At 51.4% G+C, this 17,938-nt stretch overlaps 2 protein-coding genes across 2 annotated transcripts in view; one reads left to right on the plus strand and one right to left on the minus strand.

The window, feature by feature from the left end:
• The first annotated feature begins 534 nt into the window (after window positions 1-534).
• Window positions 535-17,661, plus strand: NKX3-1 (NK3 homeobox 1). The gene is made up of 3 exons (XM_010152794.1): window positions 535-787; window positions 2,684-3,080; window positions 17,541-17,661. Exons 1-3 carry the CDS (start codon window positions 535-537, stop codon window positions 17,659-17,661), a joined length of 771 nt encoding a protein of 256 aa, XP_010151096.1.
• Window positions 17,662-17,666: 5 nt separating this feature from the next.
• Window positions 17,667-17,938, minus strand: part of SLC25A37 (solute carrier family 25 (mitochondrial iron transporter), member 37) — a gene marked incomplete at its 5' end in the record, with an annotated part of 3,632 nt that continues 3,360 nt past the window's right edge. Inside the window, one exon of the mRNA XM_010152795.1 lies at window positions 17,667-17,936. Within this exon, the coding sequence (XP_010151097.1) occupies window positions 17,667-17,936 (270 nt within the window). The remainder of the gene's footprint in view (window positions 17,937-17,938) is intronic.

Here is a 17,938-nt window from a genome sequence, read left to right on the forward strand (position 1 = left end):
ATCCCTGGCTCGCTGGGGCTGGGGGTGCAGAAGGGGTCCCCTTGCAGAGCATCCCCCCAAGGCATCGGTGCTGGTCCCCCCTCCTCTCACCAACTCCCACGTCCAGGGAGTATTTGGATCCCAAAAAGGATGAACTCGCTCAGGCATCCTTCTCTCAGCGTAAGGGCTCGGGGGCAATTTGCCAGCAAAGGAGCAAGAGAGGGGCAAGGGAGGAGGCTGAGGTTTGGCTGTGACCCCACGGATCCGTGGGGAAGGGCGTCCTGAGCAAGAGAGGGAAGCAAGCGGAGAGAAAACCCACGGGAGCCGAGACACAACCGAATGGCGTAGACTCCTGCCAGGGATCTCCAATCAGGCCCGGGAGGCTTGGCTGCCTGCCGTATAAATCCAGAGCTGGGAGGGTGGGAAGGCAGCGTGCCTCTGGGCAGGGAGAGGAAGAGGAGGATGAGTGCCGGGGTGCTCCCTGCAAGGAGGCAGAGAGCACCCAGCAGCACCCCAGCAGAGATGAGCCGGACCCCGACAGCAGCCCAGCAGACCATGCCCGTCTCCTCCAGGCCCCGGACATCCTTCCTCATCCAAGACATCCTCTGGGATGGGGCAGAGCGGGGAGCGTGGCCAGAGCGGGGCAAGAGCAGAGAGTTTGGCAGCCCAGAGGACGCGGAGCAGGAGGCAGCTACAGCGGAGGGCAGTTCAGCCCTGGGGGCTGTCCCAGGGCACCCCCCCGGGAGCCCTCGTCCCCCAGGAGGATCCCCAGCCCAAGTCCAAGGGACACGCCACGAGGCAGACACAGGTAAGGGGGTGGAAGCTCCCGGATGAGCCTGCTGGACGGGGAATGGATCAGCCATGTCTACGCTTGGGTCAACCCAAGGGCAGGATCCAGACCGGGCTGCCTCGAGCACCCCAGAGCCAAAGAACCCAGGCTTGGAATGCCAGGGAATATCTGCTTTAACAGTGGGAAAGCAAGAGAAATAGAAACTGTGTGTAAACCTATTGCCAGGTTCTTCAAATAACTCAAAGGACTGAATCTGCTATTTAAAAAAAAACCTGGTTGATGGATTTCTGCGATATCTTGGGAAATAAAGTTCCCTTTTAACGCAGAAGGTGCCCAGGAGGGCACCCCGGGGCTGCAGGCTCAGAGGCAGATTGTGCCCATCCTTCACGCTGCCACCAGCACCGTGATGCCACCGCAGCCCAGCTCCTCGGTGCCCCCGGCCCGGGGATGTTTTGCAAGTCCCTGCGTTGAATTTGGGGCGTTCTCAGCAGGGCTCGGCTCTCCCGCGCACCCGTCTCCTGCCCCGCACCCCTGCACATTGGCAGTTTGCTAGTAACGACCCTGCTCCTCTCGATACAACGCTCCCAGCACCCCTTTCTAGCACGCAACTGCCAAAACTCATCATAGGCAATAAGGCTTCGCTGCGGAAGCAACATACCCAAAATCACACCCACAGGCGAGTTATTTTGGCCGGTGCCCCCCTCGCTGCAGCAGGAGCACGGCCGGGCTGCGGGAGGGACTCAGCCAGTCCCTGCCCAAGCAGCACGGGGCTGAGCTGCAACAGCCAAAAAAGCGATTTTGAACTCTCTAGCGACTGGTTGTTGCTTGCTAAGAGAGCCCTTTGCCAGGGGAATTTTGGCTTTACGTTGCGATTCTATTAAAAGAAACTTCTACATAAAAGCAAGTTCAGAAAGAGCCACTGGGCTGATTATTACCAAAAAAAAAAAAATCATTAAAAGCTGTACCAAATCTCCCAGGAAGCAGATAGTGTAAATCAGGGCAGCTCCGGGGATTTCAGTGGGACTACCATGATTTACACAAGCTGGGGATTAAGCCTGTTTTTTCTCTCTTTGAGCATTGTGTTCGCATCTTAAGAAAATGTACTAGGAAATGACTAAAAGGAAAAATAAAAATTGCCTATTTCCTCCCCAAGCTGGGTAATACACAAAAAAGGAACTAACTGCTTAAATGAATTGACTTGAGAAGTTCTAATGGTTATACGTGACACTTTCACGGAAGTTCAGCACCTCCCTGGGTCCGGTTCCAGCAGCCAAATGGTGCCACCAAAAATAAATTGGAGGCAAACACTAAGATGGTGCTTTGGAGCCGTGACCCAAGCCCAGGTCTGGAGCTGTATGTGTAAAACATATTAAACATCTGCCCTGGAATTAGCCGGCGTTGCCTTTGAGTCGTGAAAGAGAAAAGGGAGGACTTTCAGTCCGGTGCCTGCTAACCGCAGTCTGCTCTAAGCCGCACTGATTTCCCATGTCTGAGCTATCCTTAAGGACAGAAACCTTCCTCTGGGGATCAGGGTTTTCCCATAGCCACAAAAGGACGTTTCGGAGAAGTGCCTGATAGTATGAATTCTGCAATAAAAATCGCAAGAGCTGTCGCTGCCGTCATGTACGTGAGAGCGGCACCTTGAGGGTTTCACCAGTCCTCCACCAGCATTGCAAAACAGCCCTTTCTGTCTAATTTTAGTCCCCTGAATGTGTGTTCAGGCTGAATGCATGCTTATTTGAATTAAGAAAGTGTGATTTAGGGAAAAAACCTCCCTTATGTGACTTTATGATGGTGTTCACTCTATTAAATGACAAGTAACTGAGATAAGATGAATTTTGCTCTCTGGAAGGGAAAAAGCAAGGGATTCAGGCAATTGCCCAGTGGGTAATTCTCAGCTCTGTCCTCTCACAGATGCCACCTGCCTGCTGGAGTGCGCCCCCGCCCTGCGACCCCTGCCCATCGCTCCATGCCCCCCCAAGCAGACGAAGCGCTCGCGGGCAGCGTTCTCCCACACCCAAATCATCGAACTGGAGCGGAAATTCAGCCACCAAAAATACCTGTCGGCCCCCGAGCGAGCTCACCTGGCCAAAAACCTGCAGCTCACCGAGACCCAGGTGAAAATCTGGTTCCAGAACAGGAGGTATAAAACCAAGAGGAAACAGGTCGCTCCAGAAATCAGCAGACTGGACCCGTGTCTGGCCGGGCAGAAGGCGGGCGAGCTGCCCGGAGCATCGCTGCTCGCGCTGCGGGGCGGCTGGCACTACCTGCCTTGCCTCTACTACTTGAACGGCTGGAGTCCCTCCTGGTGGTAACCGCTTTTTTAAGCAGAAAACATCCTTTTATCTTAAACTTATTAATTTTTTTTAATACGGCATTGCTCTTTCTAGTGCTAATTAGGAGAGGGAGACCCCGTTTGTAGTAATGATCAGCATCTTCTAGTCGCTGCACCAGCCTCTCTTGTTGCTAACAGTAAAAAGAAAGCAAAAAACAGCCCAAGATTTTAAAAGTGTGCAATTCAGTATCCTCATCAGCACTGCTCTGGGGTGAATCTGCGGCTGGAAACTACTGCCGGCTCTTTGGGGGCAGAAAGGGAGGGTCCAGCCCCGCAGACAGCGATCGCCCCTCTCTGCCCCTCCCGAATCACCTGTGCCCCTTGCTGAGATCAAGTGGGCAAAAAGCAAACTGCTGAGGCTGGGCTGGCACTGCCACGGCCCCAGCTCGGCCCCTGGGGCCACCAGCTGCTGTAGGATCTAAAAAATAGTCTTTAAAAAAAAAAAAAGCAACAAAATTAGTATTTCTGCCATTGATACCATAATTGTTGGTGGTCCCAGAGGGGACTTCGAGCCCCCTCCAAGATTTCTGCATGCTGTCAGGCAGCACCCCAGATCAACGTGCTTTTGGGGAGAATTAAACCCCTTTCTGCCACGAACGACGACAACCTGAAGTGCCCGACGGCCACGGAGCTGCAGCCGGGGACCGGGTTCGCTGGGACGTGAGCGAAGGCGGCTGCCCCGGCGGTGGGGGGGACCCGTGCCAAAATGCCAGCTTACCCCCACCCAAACCTGTCCCTCTCCCCTGCGACGGCCAAGACGCCAACCGCCGGTGTCTCTCCAGCCCTGAGAAGCCAAACCAGAAATCCCGGGGAACGGGGACAATAGCGCGACGACAGATGAGTTTTGCATATCCGGGTGTCGACGCTGTTTGAACATTCCCGTATAAGCGATTTAAACCAGCAACAGCTGGCGGAGTTCAGCGCTCCCCGTCAGCTTTCAAAGCAGCAAACTCCCCGTTTGCGAGAGAAATCAGCCCCACTCCCGGCAAGAGGAGAGCTTCCCAGCGACATTTTACTGAGCTGACAACCACTTGCACTAGCAGAATAGCAGAGATTTTCTCTTTTTTGGTAACTAATCATACTTAAACCTTTAGATGCCACTAAGTCTGTGGGAGAAGGCGTAGAAATACATGAGGATTCCAAGGGAGGAACCACCTCAGCTGGTGTAAAACAGCACAGCTCTGCCAGAACCAGTTTAATCTTGTACATGGAGGTTTCTTCCCCGTGAACCTCCAGAAATGTTTCTGTGGTGCCTGTTTTTTTCTGCAATGACTGAAAAAACCACAGTGGTCCAACTCCCTCCTGCCACATGGAAACACAGACAATTAGATAATGTTGAGAAATTACTTGGATCCGTCCCTTTTATTTGGGAACTGATCTTTTTGCCTTGCCTATAGACCCAGATCTTCCGAGCTCACAGACGAAGCTGCTGGGGATGAGGCAAAACTCCTGGGAAGGGAGGGCAGGGAGAGGAGAACAGGCAAATGGAAACCCTTTGTGGCAGATAGCTGTTCTTGCTATCAAAGCTGTTTACCAAGTTTGGAGGACAACCAGTTGCTTTGTAATTGTCTGAAAGTTACCCCTAATATCTTGAGATAACTTTTTTCTTCCCGCTCTGGCTCTGAGACACTGTGTATCTCCCAGCCCGGCGCTGGGCGAGAAGGCCATCTCCCCTGCACTGTTGCAATGTGTTTCCAACCCGGCACTGCTGCTTATCCACTTTGGACTTGGCTTATCCCCTGCTTGGAACAAAAAAACCCGCCCTTACAGCCTCGCAGGGCATGCATCCCTCCTGATGGCCCCTCCAGGACACCCTGCTGAAATCCCAGGGGCTCACCCGGACCCTTGGGATGCTGCTTCAACCAATGCAGAGACACAACATTTGCACTAAATACACGGGATGAGCCATCCCAGCGCTGCCCCTGAGCAGGGATCATGGTGTGTCCTTTGCTCAGGCAGCGGAAGAGCAGCAGGGACAGGCACATCATGCTGGGAAGGACTGAATCAGGCTGGGAAAGTAAGATATGGGCTGGGAAAATTAGATATAAACTGAAAATTAGATATAAACTCAACTTCTTGGGTGCTTCTTTGGGAAAATGCTTGTGTCATAGCTACTTTTTTTCCCTGCTGATGGTTTCCAACCAGTAAAATATCCCTGTTGCTTCGCCACCCAACTGCTCCTACTTAACTTTGAGGGCATAAAGCAAGCCCAGTGCAAATAGTCGCTATTTTTGTACAGTTGTTTTGATACTATTTTATCTGACGTGCATTATCCTTTGGAATAAAGAGCACAGAGTCTTTATTAGAAACAAGCTGCCTCGCTGGGTTTTTTTGCTCTGGGTTTGGATTTCCTTTTAAACCCTGTTTCTGCCACAGCTCTCCCACCAGGTTCTCAGACGAACGCCTGCTGCGGGCGCAGCCCCCGGGTGAGATTTGTGCAACGAGTTGTCACAAGCACCAGCTCACAAGGTTTTGCCGGTGGTAAAGCACTGTTCATCACTATTTCTAGGTGCTCAGCCCCAAATGCTGCTCCAGCCAGGTATGGAGAGCCACTGAGCATCCTCTAATCCCATTTACTGTCCAGTGAGCATGATACAAGTGACCATTTCCCAAAAGAAAAAGCTAATATGGGTGAAGCACTTTACCCCAAATTACACGTAATCCCACACACACAATCCAAGTGGTATCCCGAGTTTTGCACTACAAGCACTGGTCCCAGTTTTTATTCCTGCCCCTGCCTTCCAGCCCTGCAACCAAGGGCAGCGTTGGGCTCTGCAGGAACATAAGAATTCACCCTGGGAGCTGTCAGCGTGAATGCCTGACCCTGGTATGGAGGTGGAGAGGGACTGACCTTGAGTCCCAGCCTGTCCCTCCATGCACTCCCTCGCCTCTGCTGCTAGCAGCAGCAACTTTCCCAAATGGAAAGCGAGCTGAAATACCATTACTCCCAGCTTAATTGCATATTTCAGTAGCCTTAAAATAAAAAAATAAGCCAAAGCTGGCATCAAGCTGGCAAAGTGAGATCCCAGGGGAGGTCCCATTGCCTTAGGAGGCTGGTGCTGGATCCTCACCAGCCAAATCCTCAGGCAGACGCGGCTCTGCCTCCTTCACCGGGAGATTTTGTGGAAGGGAACAACAGCTCCTGTACGTGGGTGACCATTTGTCATAGGCAGTGACAAGCTGCGGTCCCCGCAGCCAGGGCTGGAAATCGGGTCTCCTCCCACACACCGATCCTGCCAGCACCATGGTCCTTATAAGATCCTCCTTGTTCATAACCCAGACCAAAAGGCCTTTGTGCTGCAACACAGACACAGGAAAGTGTACATTGGGGTTTTTTTGCAGCATATCCATCTGCCAAAACAGGTTCTGGGTCCCACACCGGTGTCAGTTGGATGCAGGTGGCAGCTCCAGCCCCTGCATAGCCTCGGCTCACCCCCGCCACAACCATTGCCCTCCCTCCTCTCCTTCCCAACCCTTTTCTCTGCAACCCCCGAGAGGTTTCTTTAGGGACAGAAGATCGACTTAGAGTTGGTTTTTTGGGGTTTTTTCCAAGTACAAAGCAGAGGACAAGAAAAGGGCTGAACTGTTTGGATAACCAAATCATCCGAGAGTGTTAAGGCATTAATCACAACAATGGGAACGATATGGCAGGCCTTCCCGGTGGTAAATACCCCCTTGATTAATACAGAAAAGAAAAATCCCACCCTAATGAATGATGGAGACAGGAGTTTTAATCAGCCTTAACGAAGCAGAACTCCTGTTTGTACGCAACTGGAAACAGAAAGCATCATTTAATGTCTGTCAATTAGTGTCACGCTCCGCCGCTAACATATCTATCAAGATTAAACGGTGTCTAATGCTGACATAACATTTACACTTGTTTGTGCCAAATCATTTATTTAAAGCGGAAAAAAAAAGAAGAAGAAAGGCTGCCTTTGGATAATGTAGCTGTTGACTAACATTTGCATGCAATAAACCACATTCTTGGCAAGGACACGCAGGACCGGAGCCAAGAAAAATCTTCAGCTTGACCTACACAACATTTGCAAACCAGAGCAGTGGGAACAAGTTCGCTACACGGAGCTAAATAGGGGATGGAAAATGGAAGGACACCCAAAGTGCCAGGCTGTATCAGACCAGTGCTTCCTCCCCTCGTTTGGTACCCGGTTGTTACAAAGATGCTTCGGAGGGAAGCGCAGAAACCCTTTCAGCAAGCAGCACTAGGATGTGTTTTTTGGGGAGCAGGGATGCTTCCCGAGGAGAGAGGCAAGCTGAGGCGTAACGCAGAGGGATTTAGAGCTCTTAAAAACCCTTGAGGATTTTTCAATATTTACTATTCTTCCTCTGGATGCTCTTGTCACCCACAGAAACACTTCACCTCCTGCTGACCCAGCTACAGCCTCAGTGGCAAGAGCCCCACAGCCCCTTCTCGAGGTGCTGGACCACCCGGTGCTCCCTGCACCCTTGAGCCTCCCCAGGAGCAGCGATGCTGAAGAGGGGTCAGGGAAGCACGGGAGAAGCCGAGGGGCACAGACCTCGAGGAAGATTTTCACCATGATGGACAGTTGATGGGGAAAGAAAAGGGGGGAAAAAAGGAAAAAAAAGAATAATTAAAAAGAAGTACTTTGGAGTTTGTGGCAAAAAGCAGCTTTCCAGACGGGTGTTCCCATGGGAAACTCCTTTGCTGCCTCTCACAAAAATCCAAGGCACATTCCTCTTCTTTCTTCTGTTATGGTCTGGGCACCATTTATTAAGAACAGTCGAAGGGAGAGAGAAATCTGCAGCAAATGGCCCTGGAAGTGGCTCCAAAGCCGCCCGCCCGCGGTAATTTATGGCAGCCCGCTCGCCGAAGGGAAAGTCACGAGATAAGACAAGTATTTTTACAGGAAAAGGAGTTAGGAGTGAAGCACACACGGGTGGGTTGTGTGTTGAAACGCTCCGGTCTTGGAGCAAAAAGGAAATGGGGCAAAGAAAAAGGATTTTGGCGTCAGGTACCGGGTGTCTGGGCAGACTCAGGCTCTTTGCTGTGTCCCTCAGCCCAATATATGGGGGGGAAGAGGGGTCCCACGTGTTTCACCTGTTGTGAACTCACACGGATGCCCCCCCAGCAATGCCATTCCCAGGGGCAGGGGGCTGAAAGGCACAGAGGGAGCTGCATGGCCCGGACTGTGCCCCCCCACCGCGCTGTGTGGGGGAGTTGGCCGTTCCCTCTGCTCGGAAAACTGGCAGGGAGAGCAAGGACATGCGGGAGGCTCCGGCAGAACATTCCCACCAGCCGGCGCTGGAGCTGGGGGGGGGAATCTCTGCAGTCAGCAGGGGAGGATGCTCAGGCCCCCATAGCTGTTGGTTTTGCCCAATTCTGTTCTCATTTAGGGCTTTCCAGGCACTAGGATTTCCAAGAAATCTCAATCACGCATGGTGTCTCAAACTCTTCCTTCCGTCCAGAGCCTTCTGGGACAACCAGATTTCCAGAAAAGCAGGGATTTTTAGACTCGAGGTGGCATAACCTGGGAGCAAGGCCAGCTGCCCAGGGAGATGATCCCAGCTCTCCAGATGAACTGAGTGTCCGACACAGTAGGAATTTTACATCCTGTGTCTGTTCGCATCACCCGAGGCTGGACAAGGGCTCTTAGCAATGAAAGAGCAAGGAAGGAGAGAGGGACCCTCATCCTGAAGAGCCCTTGTTACCAGGAGCAGGTAAAAGCAGGGATACCGACTCTTCGGCAAAGCTTCCCACGGTACTTTTCCACCGGCCGGTGAATCGCCCAGCCCGGGCGGCACAGCGGGGTCCTGCTCGCGCCGTGCCGGAAAGCAAAGGGATTAGCACAAGTCTCTGCAAACAGAGCTTGGGTGGGGGCACCCAGGGCTCTTCGCCACTCCCATGAGAATAAATGGCTGGGTTAACTGGGAAAACCGCGCCAGCCCAGCTCCAACGAAGCAATTATTCACTGGGAGCCGCTTTCTCATGGGGGATGGCAGCGCCCGGGCTTCGGGGTTGGAGATTTGCGGGATTTACACAGGACAGAGTAAATCTGGGGTACACCCAGAACGACTTCCTCTGCAGAAGGATGTCCAAACTTGGCAAACACCATCCCAACGGCTGCACCGCTCGGTCGGGGCCAGGGCAAAGCTTCCTCCCCAGCCTGGGTGCAGCCCAGCGGCAGCAGCAAGTGCCAGATGTTCCCCTTGAACGTGTGCAGATGTTTCCCTCCCCAGGGCTGGGTCTGGAGCAAGCAGAATGTGGGCTCCCTTCGTACCGTCTAGATAATATTAATCCTTTCTCTAGACTCTGAGCGCTGCGGCGGCCAGGAGCTCTGCCAGCGTCTCTCGGACTCGTTTGCTGCTAGGTATCGTCACGTACCGGGATGAGGGTGAAGATTGCTCAGCTCCCAGGCAAGTTTCCATGATGAAACAGAGTTTTTTCCCCAAATACCAGTGTTTTAGTCCAGATATCCATGCTGTTCCCCAGTGAGTAACTACCTGCATCAACTGCCCCACCCCCCCCAACGATATTTCCACATGACAGGTTTTATCCTTCTCTCCTTTAAAAAAGGGGAATGGAGACAAACCTACAAGCTGGCACCACTCCTGCAGCAGGTGCCCGGGAAGCCCTGAGCACCCATATAAACCACCACAGGGCTCAGGTCCTTGCTCCCAGAAACGTGATGCATTTGATGACACGAGCATGAAGAGGTACCGAACACAGAATAATCTGGGTTGTTCCTGATCTCAATTCCTGAGACAGCCACGCAGCCTAACAAAACGAGGAGATGGTGACCGTCACCACTACGGCCAGCAGGAAAACTGCCTGGACCCAGGACCGCAGCCCAAAGCCACAGCCTTGTCCCCATCAGCACAGGCCATGCGGAAATACAAGGTTCATTTCATGACAAGTAATAGGCAAATGGAGCATTTTAGGGCAAAAATCCTCAAGCAGGACCTGGGCAGCCTCTGAGGCACCTTTGCAAGATCCTACAGCACAAGGCAGCCCCATGCCTGGGCACCAGAGAGCAGGCAGAGTACCAGAGCATCATCTAATCCCAGGGTCTGGAGCACTCCGGCTTCAGGAGAGGGACCAGGGAACTAATTCTATTTGTGACACCAGGACCTACTCAGTTTTCGCCATTGGCAAGAGACCGGGACACTCTGCTCTCCGCAGCTTTCCCGTGGGTCTCCCCATTCCCAGCCCCAACAACCTCTGGGTGTTATTTAGCAAACGAGCCATATTTCACCCCTCCCTGCCAAGCAGCTTTTCGCTGGGTGTCAAAGGCACATCAGCACTCCCCATCCTCTATCCGAGCTGGTGAAAGGAAGAATTACTGCAGTATTTATTTACCTACTACACTTTCACCAGGAGAGTGCTCACCTGCGTGGCACCCATCACTCCACCCTTCCCATACCACCTGCTAAAAACATCGCAGGGGGCAGAGCTTTAAAGCAAATAAAATAATAGAAAACTTTAAACAAAGGGGATTATGGTACTTGGAGGGTCCGGTTGACCAGCGCTTGCGTCTGGGCTGTGCCGACTGCTGCAGACCCGTGTCTCTGAGCTGATTTTGGAGGGTTCAGCTTCCTCCAGTAGCAAACAGGGTGGGATTTTTTTGCTGTGCAAACCGTAGCAGGTGAAAAAGAAGACAGAGGGAAAAGCCTGGCTCTCCTTCACCAAAACAACTAATACCGGGGCCTCCGTGCGGGCAGGAAAACAGGAGCTAAGTGAAGCAAAGGTGAGGATGCTGCACTGGAAAGGTATATTGCATACTGGGGGGCAGGAGACCTGCTAAATCCCAGGCCCAAAATCGGCACTATTTAGGGCTGGAATTACATTCCCTTCCCACACAGCTGTCTGCAGCTGGGGCTTGGCCACGCTGTAACGCTCCGTGACAGATTTACAGCCGCAGAGCCCGGCGGAAAACACTTACCTGTTCTACAAACCCATCCCTTGTCTTTTCAAAGGAATGAAATCTTGTGGATAAATACAAATGTTTTTATCCCCATTGTGGCAGACTAAGATAGCAGGTTAAGGTGTGGCCGGAAAGCCTTTCTCTCTGTGGCTGCATCTTGTCACCCAAGGTAAACACGGAGCTTAATGAAATTTTGAGGGGGAAGAGGTGAGATGTTTGCCTTTATGTTCACTACCCTTTAAACCAGAAACAATATTTGAAGAGAAACAAAGAATCGGGCAAACTAGATAATAATCATATGCGGCGAACAAACACAGCCTAGATCCTGGATTAATCAAACTGACTTAAATAAAAACCCAAACGCTGGGGTTTTGGCGGCGCAGAGGAGGGCACCCGCATCCCACAGGGCACGTAGCCCTTGCTCCCACCGCCGTCCCCAACATCTCTGCCAGAAGGTCCCCCCGGCTGGCCTCTCCAGACATAAGGATGTGGCCACCACCACTGTCCGTGTGTCCCAGGGAGCATTAATCTCCCGGCATCCCACTGGACTGATGCTCAGGATGCACCTTCCCCCTCCGGCAAAGCCCTCGGTTGCTATTTCTCCCTTCACCCACGCAAGCTTTGTGACAGTACAGTTGCTATTTAATTGTTTTCCCCTCTTCTCGTCTCGCACACTTACAGACCCCTAGGAAAAGTACCAGTTGGGAAGTTGGAGTGCACGGCAGAAGAGATTTTATTTGTTGGTACCAACCCAAGACTTTCAATATAGGAACAAGTGCTGAACGCAGCGAAGCGAACACCCGCCGCCCTATAAATCCTCACTGCAGGAAACCCTGCAAGTCCAAGGAGTTGCTATGGTCTACTGGGTAAACGAGACGCGCTAAGAAAATATCCTTAAAAGATACTTACACAATAATCTGTACTGGTTCCAAAAAAACCATTAGTGTCCATGAGAGAATCAAATGCATTCCCAAGACAAAATGCCACCCAGCCCAGAGGGACATCAGTGTCACGGGTCTTGGCAAATGCCACCTGCCCATGGGTGGCACCTCCAGCACCTCATCCTGAGGAGCCACCCCCAAAGTTGGGAGGTGATGGAGCAGCCAGGGTGATGCCCTGGGGCTGCGCTTGCTCTGATGCTTCCCACTGCAGCTCTTGGTACCCGTGTGCCGCACAGATGCACCCCATCCTGCTTGGATGCAGGAATTCCCCATTTCCAGTGAAGGGCCATCACAAGCCAGGCAGATACCAGGGGTTTAAAGCAGAAAGGAGGGAGAAGAGATAACCATCGATGTGATGTTTTGCAGGTCCTTCAGCCTTTCTAATAATCTCAGCCAGGCTCTCCATCCAGGGAAAAACCTTTCCCTGACGCGAAAACTGGGGCTCAGCTCAGACGTCCCCAGCTCTGCAGCCACCCTGTGCTTCCATAAGGAACAATCTCTCTTTATTCCCCTCAATTACCAGCCACATTTTCCATTATTTGCAGCACCAGTAGGACTCAGCACAAAACAAGCATTTTAACGGAGGCAGACAACTTTTTGACAAACCCAAAGCAGGGAAAACACAAGAAAAGTTTAAATTACTCACCGGGCAAATGGAGGGAGAGCAGCCTGAAGACCTCAGGGATGTCGGGCCAAAGGCCTGAAGCCACGTCTCCCTCTCAGACAGACGAGTGAAGGTTCTCCCAGCACATCTTGCCAGGGCACAGAGTCTCTTTCCTGAGTTTTTTTGTTTTCCTGGGTGATTTTCCTTTCCTTCAGTTGACTTAAAATCCAGATCTTTGACAGCCATGAGTAATTCAGGGATAGAAATCCCCTGGGGTCTAACGGAGAAGACATGGATGGATAGGGATAGATGTCAGCAATTTAGCTGCAAGTTCAACCACGTGATTTGTGTGTCCGTAACCACACACCAGCCAAGCACAGAACTTCCCTCCTGTGCAGACGCACATTAGGGCCATTTCTCACTTTCTGGGGAATTACTGGGAATAAGGTGGAGCTGAATGGCGACTACAATAAAGAGAAATGTAGGGACCCTCACCAGCCGTGCATAAACCAGTGGTTAGTGCTTAAGGGGCGTGCATGGTGTGTTACATACCTCTCCTTTCAGGACTACACACAGTTACTACAGGGGAGGAGAGGAGGGTAAATATTTACTCTACAATGCAAACAGAAATACAAACCTATCAGAAACATGTTGCTGAGCATCAATAGTACTTTATCTCCTGATCTTGTCTCTCCAGCTCATCAGCCAGGCGAGGCAGCCTGCTCCCCACCCCGACCCGTCGGTCCCTCACACCTCCCGGGGTTCTCAGTGACAGTAAAAACAACCCCCAGAAAAAAAAGGCAGAGTGGGTGGGAAAAGGAAAGTCCTTCCTCCTTTGGGGTGGGCCGAGGAAAGAGCATCTTGCTGCTGTTGCTGCCCTTTGCGGCCAGCCTTGACTCCCGGGTAGGTGGTTTGCCGCTAAACCCTGTAACTGTCCTTGCCATTCCCAGCCGCATCCCAACAAAAGCTCGTCTTTAGGATTTTAGGTGCATCAATTGCTGCACTGGGAACACAACAAAATCAGATCCTCCTGTATCTCTGGAAGGTGCATGCCCTGGGGACCAACATCTATTCCAAACCCATCATTTCCAAAACAAAACTGGTAGGAAATGGATTGTGCCGCATCCCCTTGTCAAAATTACACAAGGCTGCTCCCAAAGTAGTCCTTTACACTCACCTCCAGGTTTTTAGGGCTGGAGATTTACACCAAGGAGTTTCAGACTCTAATCAGAGATGCCGAGCGCTTGGTAAGCTGAAATGTTATTTCAGGACAACCTGGTTTTCATGCCAGATCCCAGACAAGGACTGTGGTCCTGCCAGGTTTATTAGAGGTGAGAAGGAACTGCAGGAATCCCAGATCCTCCCGACAATGTTGGAAAGATTCAAATTTAGGAATAAGATAGGGCAGACTCTGGACACAAACTCTGACCTAAAAAAAAAAAAACCAAACCCCAAGACAGTTGGTTTATCATCCCGGCCAGACCGGAGCAAAGGCACCTGCACCAGACCTGAAGCTGCAAACCAACCCCCCCACATTTTCCACCTAGAGCCAACAGTTGCTCCGAGCTGGAGAATTCCTGATGAAAAGGTTTGGGTTAAGCTTTTTTCCCCCCTCACAGCCCACTTGGGCCAAGCCCCAGGGTCTCCTCTGCTTTGGGACAGCCCCGGTTAACCTGATGCTGCTGAGCCCAGCTTTAAGGGAAGCATTCCTTCTCCAGCACCAGTGCCATGCGGAAACTCTACCAGTGAACTGGTCTTTTCCTCTTCACTGAAAGGGAAGGCAAGATCTAAAGCAGCTTCGCACGTTGTGGGTTTTTCCCCTTCAAATTAGGCACTTTAAATGGAAGCTTCTTTGAAAGCTCAGCAAAAACACAGCTCCCCCGGGACCTTCAACCCCTGCACTTTCCTTCCAGGTGGGAAGAAAATTCCACTTGGGGAATTCACTTGGCTGCTGAACGAGCCAGCCTGTGGGTTTGCTTTGCAAACCTCAGAAGCCTCACTGCCAAGAGGAATTTGTTTCAAAACTCTTGAGCGGCTCCTAGAGGAGTGCGAGCCCATGATAGAGATGTCAGCTCCTGCCAGGCTGCTAAACCCCTCCCAGGATTTTCTTCCTCCAGTGTGATGACGAAGGGCTTCATCTGGCTCAGACGGTGTGGTGCTGAGCCTGCCAAGCATCCAGGCAACACTAGAAGGCACCATTCTCCCAGAGACCAGCCTGCCTGGCTGGCACCGAGCAGGGCAGAGCCAGGCACCCTCCCGCTGCCCAGCCCCGGTCGGAGCTGGACACCCAACTACGCAGCGAAGGAAAGCCACAAGCGTGAGCCTAGAAGGACAAAAAAATCAGACTGTTTTATTTCCTTGAGCTCCAGTGGTACAACTGTAGCAGCATCTCCCAAACGAACTCCTGCATTGTTAAATACACAGTTAAGGAAACACATTAAATTCCAAGGCAGGCAAGAACAAAAAATAAAAATAACTGCGGCCAAAGTCACCCATCCTCCCCCTCAAATACCACGTGTGTTCGTTGCAGACAAAGAAGCCGCATGGGTTGCACACCCCAGGTTAAAATAAAACTTCCAGACTTGCAGCAAAGCTTCCGAATGCAAACCTCAGAGGGACAAGGAGCCACGGTTTTGGCACCGGGGCTTTCACCTGGGGACGCAGCACTAGGCACAGCAGGAAGCATTTCAGAGACTGCCGCAACTGTCTAACCAACCGGGCACATTCCCAGCTGCAGAACATTATCCCCAGGTTTCATCGGATACCTGAGGATACCATAGAGAGCTCTATACAGACGCTCCTCACCCACTCCCAGCTCGAGGCAGAGCACATTCCCAAACCTGGTTGTTAATTATTTAAATGCTCAACGCTCGGGACACGCTCGTGTTTTTCTGGCTAGCAGCTACAACGGGATGCTACCTCCCCCTCCAAGCACGATGCTCAGCTGGCCAAAACCCCAATCGCCCAATCATTCCACAGCCACAGGCTCTGTCCCCGGGGCCAATCTGTTCTTCATGTCCCAGCTACTCACAGGTTACTCCAAACAGGAGGTAAAGTTCTCCCAGAATAGCCAAGGTGAAGTCAAACATTCAAGCTAAGCGAGCAGAGGAAGAGGATGATGCACTGGGGACCGCGTGCCAAGCGTGAGTCCCAGCTACCGAAGCCACACAGTGCTGTCATCTTCCACATTATGCTCCAAGTCTGCCTCTTCAACGTTAAAGTGACCCAAAATTTTCATCTAAGTGTTTATGCCCATCTCTGGTGGAGTGTTTTGTGCAGTCCTGGCTAAAGTCAATAGGAAAAAAGGCATCCAAGGCCAACACACAGCTTGAAGACCCCCACCCTTGAGACCCCTCCCCACGTGCAGAGGGCCTTCTCCAGCTGCACCACCAAGACCAGCAGCCTCAGGCTTACAATTCTTACACTTTAAGACACAGGGAGCATTTGGCACAGTGATTCATTCAGTTTAAGTGACAAAAAGGCATCAAGAAGCTCATTTCCCCATTATCAATAGTACAATCTTAATTTACACAAGGCACATGCAACACCACCCTGAAAGGTGCTCCTCGCTTTACCTTCTCCAAAAAAACAGAGCAGGAGGATCAGCTCTTAGTGTCATCCTACACAACACGCCTGGCTGACGGAACACCTCCAGTGACATGTGCCAGCCCAAAAGCTGGAGCCCCATGCTCAGCAGTAAGGAGACGGTACCAGCTCCAGACATCAGCTGCTTCTGGCAGGGCAAGCTCCAGGGAGGATGGAGCCAGTTGGTGTCCTGCAACTTAGTTTTTGCACATCCTAAACCCCCTCATTAGCTACTGATCACCCAAGTAACTAGCTAAAGGATTCATTTTGGTCTGAAAAAGCCACTCCTGGGAGGAGCAGGGCTCAGCATCCCGCAGCACCGAAACCAAACCCACAGCATGAGGAGCCTCTCTAGGTTGGTTTTGTTCCCTCCCCAACCGAGATGGGCAGCAGCTAATTGCCCAACACGAGCTGCGAGGTGGCTTCGGTTCTGCAGGGAAGACTTTCCCAAGGTTTTGCCAGCTGCTGGTTTGGTGCTGCCAGGATGAGACCCCTGCGACTCGGTAGCCGGACTGTAAACAGAAGCTCCAGGTGGCCCCCCTGGGAGCAGAGCAGCTCCGTGCATCCCACTCAGATCCCACCAGCTATCGAGATGTGCACGGCTGCTCCTGTAAGCAGGATCAGGGCCGTAATGGACAAGAAGTATGAATAAATTAACAGAGGATGAAGGCTGTTCAGGTATCACATACCATAAAAACGTACCTTAAAAAAAGTGTTTGCAAAAAAATACTATTCTTTAAAAATCTACATCTTTTATAAGAGTCTCCCTGTAAAAAATGGAATTGATAGTTTTCCCCTTCTCCCCCACAAAGTGACCAGGTATTTTGGGGTGCCCCTCCTCAGCATCCTACAGTTTCCCAAAGTGGTGTCCCCATTCCTTCTCCTCGTATCACAGCAAGTCTCAAGGGGCTAAAACACCCTGACACCCACACGACAATCCAGGCCACTGTTTGGGGGCTAAATGCTGTACAATAAAAGCCAATCTGGCTATAAAAAATAAATGCTTTTGTGTCTTCCTTACACAGGATGGAAGAATTCAGCCCTTTTTAAACAGCTTAGCATCTAGCTGTAGTAGTATTTAAAAACCAACCCAAATGCCTACATAGAAAAATAAAGGATAAACATTATCCATCTATTTTATATTTACATAAAAAATAAGTTCTGCAAGGGTATTTTGCTTCTTTGCTGTAAAAAAAACCCAGCCTAGGTTTTATAACCTAAGCCTTCAGTGAGGAATAAACTACATCTTCACACTTAGTCAGAAAAAATATCAGCTAGCAATTTCACTTCTCCAAAATAAAGTTATTAAATATATATATTATTTTAAGTCTTTATAAACTATTTCATTGCTTAAGCAAGGAGGGGAATACGTGACTGAGGACCACTTTAATCCCTCATTCCCTAGGGAGGGAGAAGTGGACATCAGCCGTGAATCCAGAAGAAACCTGGCACGCTCCCTCAGCGGGGACCCAGCGCTGGCTGGCTTGCAGGCACACACGGGCACGGACCGCGTTCACTCTCGGTAAGTCCTTCACAAGGATGTTCTTTTTTCCAGCTTGTGCTTTGTGAGAAAGTACTTGAAGAATTCATACACCGACCAGGCGATGGCTGTGGAAGGCATCTGGTAAATGACACGGGCCTGCACCCCCCTGAAATACCCCGAAACACCCCCCAGCTGATAGACAGTCTTGAAGGCGTTCACCATGCCCGAGAGATGCCCGCTGATGTTCACCGAGCTCAGGGCCACGTTCTCCTGCGTGTTGAGCAGGGTCTTGCAGACATCCAGAGGAGTGGTGGCAGCGG

Source organism: Eurypyga helias, unplaced genomic scaffold, assembly GCF_000690775.1.
Source record: "Eurypyga helias isolate BGI_N326 unplaced genomic scaffold, ASM69077v1 scaffold25475, whole genome shotgun sequence".
Lineage (NCBI taxonomy): Eukaryota > Metazoa > Chordata > Aves > Eurypygiformes > Eurypygidae > Eurypyga > Eurypyga helias.